The 7,339-nt window shown below is 39.1% G+C and overlaps 1 protein-coding gene across 1 annotated transcript; it reads right to left on the bottom strand.

Annotated features, from left to right (window-relative positions):
- Nucleotides 1-367: 367 nt before the first annotated feature.
- On the bottom strand, nucleotides 368-2,676 carry LOC141229011 (forkhead activin signal transducer 3-like). The gene is made up of 3 exons (XM_073667383.1): nucleotides 2,398-2,676; nucleotides 1,973-2,077; nucleotides 368-973 (listed from the first exon to the last, which is right to left on the bottom strand). Exons 1-3 carry the CDS (start codon nucleotides 2,674-2,676, stop codon nucleotides 368-370), a joined length of 990 nt encoding a protein of 329 aa, XP_073523484.1.
- Between the last annotated feature and the right edge of the window lie 4,663 nt (nucleotides 2,677-7,339).

Here is a 7,339-nt window from a genome sequence, read left to right as displayed (position 1 = left end):
ACACTGAAAATGAAAATAATAAATAGTAAATAATGATACAGTGTATAATGTGTCCTCCCTTTTGCGTAATATCAAACGCACAGGTCCAATACAATATCTGTAATGGTCAATACTACACAGACCCAGCAGTGCATGTATTAAAGAGAAGAATAGCTAACACAAGGCATGTGGAATAAATCAAAAGCTGAAACAGCAAAATATAGCTTAGGGTGCCTACAGACTGGTTAAGGCAACCAATATCAAAAACAGGGAACCATGTCAGTGGAATGACAATGCATACATAAATACATAAATAGTCAAGTAGCACAATATCCTAACCACATAATGGGAGAAGTCGGAGAAGATTGAAGTGTCCTTGGTGGTCCCTTCATGGACCTTGGTGGGAAATATTCCCAGTGGGTGTCAAGTATCCAGGGTTTCCAAACACCGCTCTGTTGGGCGGGAAACCTAAAGGAGGGTGATTAAATTCCAGGGGCCGTGGGGGGAGGGGTAATTGTGGTCCTAGGCTGGGGAAGTTTTGGGAAGGAGGATTAGAATAAGATGTGAAGGGGGGATTAGAATAAGATGGTGATGGATAGTTATACTGGGGTATGGATGGGAAGTTGGGATAAAGTACAAGTGAGTGTACACTGAGAGGGGCAACTACACTGGGAAAAACACATCTTGAATAAGCTGTAGGAAGGTTCCACGGGATCAATGGAAAACAGGATGCAGGGTCTGGAGAAGAAGAGGTGGATGGAGCAGCAGCTTCCTGGTCTGGTCTGATGGACTCCGTGGTTTGAAGAGGATGTGGGTTGTAATCTAAAGTCCTGTAGGGATGTCCTTGAATTATGAAGGGAGCCAGGTCATGGGGATAGGTGTCCTGCTTGTTGAAGGCAGTGTTGTGGAGTTTCATGGCCTCTGGAGGTATCCGAGTCACCTCCACTGTCCAGAAGTTCCCTTTGGCCTGAGGCTTGTGTGGATCCTTCAGCACCTGAAATAAAGATAAAATAAATTCAGATGATGGTTCAAATAAAATTCTAATTTAGGAAATATAAAGTCACTACTATATATAGGAATCATAGAGAAGAAATGATTGACTTAACTTTGTATATGGGAAGGACGGCTATATGGGATATGCGGAGGGTTGCTCCAGAATGTGCATATAGATAGTCGCATAGAAGAGGTTCATACAATAGGTTTCCTCTTATTTTACTATGAGCCTAAGACTTTTATCATCTACATATTTAATGTAATTAATCTCTGAATCCATGTTGTGCCTTGTGTAGGGTGAAAGCTTGAATCGGGGGATGGGTGGATAATGATAGAAAATCTCACTAGAAATTAGGGAATAATCACCTCTGAGGTAGAAAAGTCTGGAAACTTTGAGGTGTTTTTATATGGGTCTTGGGGGGGTCATTTATCAACTATACTAGTATTGGGATATAGATTTTCAGAAATAAAGTGAGAATGTGATGCCTTCAAAAATAATGGCAAATTCTTTGAAAAACAACTAAAATTAAACAGATGAGATTTATGAGTCAGAAAAATGTTACTGAGGTTATAAATATTTAGTGAGATGAAGAGAAGTCCTGTCTCATTAGAGGAGACATACAGCGCTCGCTGTGTGTGAGGAGGTTTATGGAGGAGAACCTGGAATCTACTAATGTTATTTTAGTAAAATTATTTTTGTATCAGAGTTGAAAAGTGTCCAGAAAGTGAGATCAGGTCTAAGAGATAATGGTAAAATACAACATTATTTTTATAACTTGTATTAAAAATCTGACACTTTTCAAGCTTAAATAGGACAACTAGATGTAAATGTATCTTACCCCGTGCACCATTTTGATAATTTTTTACTCTTTCCACTATTTCTACCATCTCATAAAATGATGTATCTTATAATATAAAGAAATCTCCCCTGATATGTGGAAACCCAGCAAGGTCCATTAGAAGAGAATCCCCCCAGTAAATGACCACACGGAGTCCTCACCTTTCTGAAGCCGTCGTTAGAGGACAGGTTGTGTCTGACGGAGTCTTTCCATCCTTTATATTCTCCATTGAAGACGGGGAAAAATTCACTGATCTTCTCTAAAATCTAAAAGCAAAAAAATAAACATTCAGTCCTGTAAATTTATTATTAACAGTGAACCGCTTTTTATGCTAAATTGGGAGTTCTCTCTTTCTATGGAGCGTAAAGAACCAACAAAAAGATTTCAAGTATTTTAACCTGGATGTTTGCGGCTGTAATAACATGTAATAGAATATTCACCCAAAATGTATATTAAAAAAATAATTGTTGGAAAAAATTAAATTTGTCCACTCCATGTGATTAGAGCATTAAGAGATTTGTGGCCCCCTCCAGTTATTATAAGTCATATCCCACTAACCTATTCCTTTATAACATCGTTCTCTTACCTGCGACAGCTTCAGCTTCTTGTCTGGGACACATTGTATCACCAGCGCAATCATGGCCAAGTAAGAGTATGGAGGCTTGGGGTATCGCTGGTAATTCTTCTTCTTTTCCCCGGAGGTTTTCTCCTCCTGACCTGGTGTCATCATTGGGTCACGCTGTGCACTTGTATCCTCTCCTGGACGACCGTCCATCTTGGAGTCCATCTCTAGTATCTGCTCCATGCTGAACACGTCGGGTGTTGGCATATTGGTGGTTTCCCAAGGTTGGAGATTTGAGTTCATGTCTCACAGATGTCTTCACAGATGCCAATATTAGTTCTGATGTGACTCTGGGAAGGAGCCTTGATAAGTGCTGATCACCCCAGCTAAGACGTTGTTATGTTAATACCCCCAAAACAAGATGGAGCTCATTGGCTGGTAACACCACAAATGTTATTGAAAGATCTAGATCCATAAAGACAATAGCAGTATGATACATCTTTGGGTGTGATCCATCCATAAAATGCCTTTTGTCATGTATATATCATGTGTATATTGTGTATACCATGTGGCCCCTTGTTTGTTAACAATCAGCCGCATAAGTAATGCTGAGGCCAAGAAAGAAACAAAACAGCCCATAGGGACAACAGTTTGAGCCCTTCACTGAAGACCTTACATTTTGTGAGTTTTGCATAAATAAATGGTCACTTTTAGACCAAATTACCAATCATTTCTATTAAGATTATATTTTAATAAATCCATTAAAATATTCCACATTGATAATTATGGCTTTTCCCACTCCAACCCATTATTCCATGTATTTTGATGAATATATTTATAGGTTTTACACTTGTTAATGAGATAAAGAATAAAGTATAATTTATTGAGTTTTCCTCCTGCTTCCATCCACACTATTATTCAGGTGGCATTTGATTGTTAGTGGGTTTCCACAGTGGGGGAGTTTAGATACAGGATTACAATGTCTGGCATCTATGGGCTAACATACAGTGCTGGCCAAAAGTATTGGTACCCCTGCAATTCTGTCAGATAATACTCAGTTTCTTCCTGAAAATGATTGCAATCACAAATCCTTTGGTATTATTCTCTTCATTTAATTTGTCTTCAATGAAAAAAACACAAAAAGAATTGTCCTAAAGCCAAATAGGATATAATTCCACACCAAACCTAAAAAAGGGGGTGGACAAAAGTATTGGCACCCTATGAAAAATCATGTGATGCTTCTCTAATTCGTGTAATTAACAGCACCTGTAACTTACCTGTGGCACCTAACAGGTGTTGGCAATAACTAAATCACACTTGCAGCGAGTTAACATGGATTAAAGTTGACTCAACCTCTGTCCTGTGTCCTTGTGTGTACCACATTGAGCATGGAGAAAAGAAAGAAGACCAAAGAACTGTCTGAGGACTTGAGAAACCAAATTGTAAGGAAGCATAAGCAATCTCAAGGCTACAAGTCTATCTCCAAAGACCTGAATGTTCCTGTGTCTTCCGTGCGCAGTGTCATCATGAAGTTTAAAGCCCATGGCACTGTGGCTAACCTCCCTAGATGTGGACCGAAAAGAAAAATTGACGAGAGATTTCATCGCAAGATTGTGCGGATGGTGGATAAAGAACCTCGACTAACATCCAAACAAGTTCAAGCTGCCCTGCAGTCCGAGGGTACAACAGTATCAACCCGTACTATCCATCGGCGTCTGAATGAAAAGGGACTGTATGGTAGGATACCCAGGAAGACCCCACTTCTTACCCCGAGACATAAAAAAGCCAGGCTGGAGTTTGCCAAAACTTACCTGAGAAAGCCTAAAACGTTTTGGAAGAATGGTCAGATGAGACAAAAGTAGAGCTTTTTGGGAAAAAGCATCAACATAGAGTGTACAGGAAAAAAAAAGAGGCATTCAAAGAAAAGAACACGGTCCCTACAGTCAAACATGGTGGAGGTTCCCTGATGTTTTGGGGTTGCTTTGCTGCCTCTGGCACTGGACTGCTTGACCGCGTGCATGGCGTTATGAAGTCTGAAGACTATCAACAAATTTTGCAGCATAATGTAGGGCCCAGTGTGAGAAATCTGGGTCTCCCTCAGAGGTCATGGGTCTTCCAGCAGGTCATGACCCAAAACACACTTCCAAAAGCACTATAAAATGGTTTTAGAGAAAGCACTGGAGACTTCTAAGGTGGCCAGCAATGAGTCCAGACCTGAATCCCATAGAACACCTGTGGAGAGATCTCAAAATGGCAGTTTGGAGAAGGCACCCTTCAAATATCAGGGACCTGGAGCAGTTTGCCAAAGAAGAATGGTCTACAATTCCAGCAGAGCATTGTAAGAAACTCATTGATGGTTACCGGAAGCGGTTGTTCACAGTTATTTTGGCTAAAGGTTGTGCAACCAAGTATTAGGCTGAGGGTGCCAATACTTTTGTCTGGCCCTTTTTTGGAGTTTTGTGTGAAATGATCAATGATTTGATTTTTGCTTCATTCTCTTTTGTGTTTTTTCCTTGCAAGCAAATTAAATGAAGAGAATAATACCAAAGAATTTGTAATTGCAATCATTTTCAGGAAGAAACTGAGCATTATCTGACAGAATTGCAGGGGTGCCAATACTTTTGGCCAGCACTGTATATGGTTTCAGTGTTTCAATTTTCTTTTTAAAGGTTTCATACTTTTCATATATAAATAAAGATCCCTCCTTTCATATATAAATCGGAAGTGCTGTTGTAGTTTATGATTTCTTCTTTTTCCTTATTTTGTAAGTTCCTTGTTCACGCATCATTAGACGTCTGTATCATTTAGCGGAGCCATTTACTCCTTTTTACCCAGTGAGGTAATAGACCCATTGCCCATGTGAATGGTTTCCCTGATCCCTCCAGTGGACTATTTGCTCTGGCTAATATCAGGGGGGAGATTGATCTTAGAGGCTGATCCCCTACAGCCCTCTATGGACGCTTGGGTTCATGAGGAGCATTTGTTTTGTCTTGTGGGCTTCTCATTTTCAAGAAAATGTTTAAATGTTTGTTCCTAGAATGCCGTGATACATTTTATAATACTGTTATACTAACTTTCTAACGTTAATACCTTTTCCCGTTTATAAGTAGAGGAGATTACAGCCGGTTAGTGATTATTGTTATTTATAAGGACACATTTTGATCATTGTTGTTGTTGGCTTAAGACCTGAGAAGTCCCTCACACACATCAGACAAAGGTTCTTTGCTGAATGATCATTCCTCTGTTGTGTGAATGTTGTTCATTGGTGATAGTAAACAATCGTCAGACCACATTGACCGTGTTGGACTATTATCAGCCAATGATGCAGCCAGTGGTCATCATCATCATCAGCCTGAAAAAAATCCAACATCGGAGATCTGTGTTTAGAATGATCGTCTGTTGGTCAGACATTGATGAAAACAAAGAGTCGGTCATTTCACCGAAAGAACAAACGATCGGTTTTTACAGTTGAAATTGTCCGCTTTGGCCTGTTTTTATCTTATGTGATGAAAAGCAGATATAATAGGAATCTTGAGTGACCCTAATGGCCCCATACACATTAGATTGCTGTCGGCTGTCTCTTATTCACAGGAACTCTAATTTGGCCACTTAATCCTGTGTTGTCTATGAGAAAGCCATCGACATTTCTGCAAATTATCTTCGGGAGAACAAACCAATCATCAGTCTAAAATCGGACAAGCCCGATAGATATCTACCCACAGCAATCAGCGGCCATTGCCCCATACACATTAGTGTCGGTTGAACCTGTCTATATGGGCGAATTTGGTCTAATGTGTATAGGGAGCTTTAGTAAATGAGATATGCTTGAAAGTGTATCATTCATACCTGCTCTAAGCATTACAAGAACAAAGAGAAAAGTTCATTTTACAATTTATAAACAATTCACTTTAAGAAAAGCAAATTTACAATTTGTAATTTTCAAATTTTTTTATTTTTTTTATTTTCAGATTGAGAATAAAAAGTTCTGTTCTTTAGGAAACATATAATAGAGAGTAATAAAATGTTGGATTTGGAATTTCCAGTAAATCCTCTCCAGCTGAAACACAAAACAAATTCCTTCTATTATTATTATTATAAAAAATAATTTGTTGGGAGATTTATAACAATCCTTGTATCATTTAGTTAGATTCATAAACAACGTGTACATGGAGAGTCTCTCGTTTATTGGCAGAGCGAAATTCTTCAAGACGTTGATAGGTGATTTTGCTTTACTCTTGAAGACATGAAGTGATAGGTAACTGTAATTTTTTAGAACACCGGCTTATCCTCTGTTTGCTGTTTACTCGAGTCGATGTCTTTCTTTTTTTAGCATTTTTATGTCCTTACTAAAGATTTGATCAAGGACAAATATGTGAAATCTTACTTATGCTTTGATCTCTGCACGTTTGCACCGGTGATTTCTTTGTAGCTTCACCTTAACCTCTGATTTCTCCACTTACAACAACTATGGAGTATTGAATTCTGTCAGACGATAGTAACAGTAAAGCTGTGATTATTTTCTGTGTAAGATCTCCCTGTCCGGCTCCGGTCGTCTTCTGCTCCGGCTGCTGTGTATTTACATCAGTTACAATGTGAGTGACCCAAATCTCCCCCTATGAAGACCCCCTTGTTCCACTGATTTCTCACCGCAGGAGGCTCCATATTCCTGATCCCTCAGGACTCTGCTGAGAATAGAAGACTTGTTGTCATGTAACACCTTCCCCACCCGATGTTTCTGCTCCCAGAAGATTTACATAGTATTACAAAGTGCAGGAATAAGTCACCAGCCATGTTTCCATCTTCCTATAAATCCCCCATTTCATATATATAAGAAAATACTTCCTCATAGATTGTAGGTACAGCGAATCTTAGAATGTGGGAAGCTGCGGGTCATATAGTCGATGTATTAAAGTATTACAAATCATGGCTGAAAGATCAGTAAAGATGTAATATTTTCCAATAAAAT

This window comes from Phyllobates terribilis, unplaced genomic scaffold (assembly GCF_046119375.1).
Source record: "Phyllobates terribilis strain yellow unplaced genomic scaffold, ASM4611937v1 Scaffold_449__1_contigs__length_1482836, whole genome shotgun sequence".
In the NCBI taxonomy this organism is placed as follows: Eukaryota; Metazoa; Chordata; class Amphibia; order Anura; family Dendrobatidae; genus Phyllobates; species Phyllobates terribilis.
The sequence above is the reverse complement of the archived record's forward strand: the minus strand, read 5'-3'. Positions and strand labels throughout refer to the sequence as shown.

Coding starts and splice junctions, on each gene's coding strand:
- LOC141229011 (XM_073667383.1), bottom strand. CDS start 2,676: ATGAACTCAAATCTCCAACCTTGGGAAACCACCAATATGCCAACACCC. Junction 2,078..2,397: donor AGAAGCTGAAGCTGTCGCAG/GTAAGAGAACGA, acceptor TTTTGCTTTTAG/ATTTTAGAGAAGATCAGTGA. Junction 974..1,972: donor CTAACGACGGCTTCAGAAAG/GTGAGGACTCCG, acceptor TCTTTATTTCAG/GTGCTGAAGGATCCACACAA.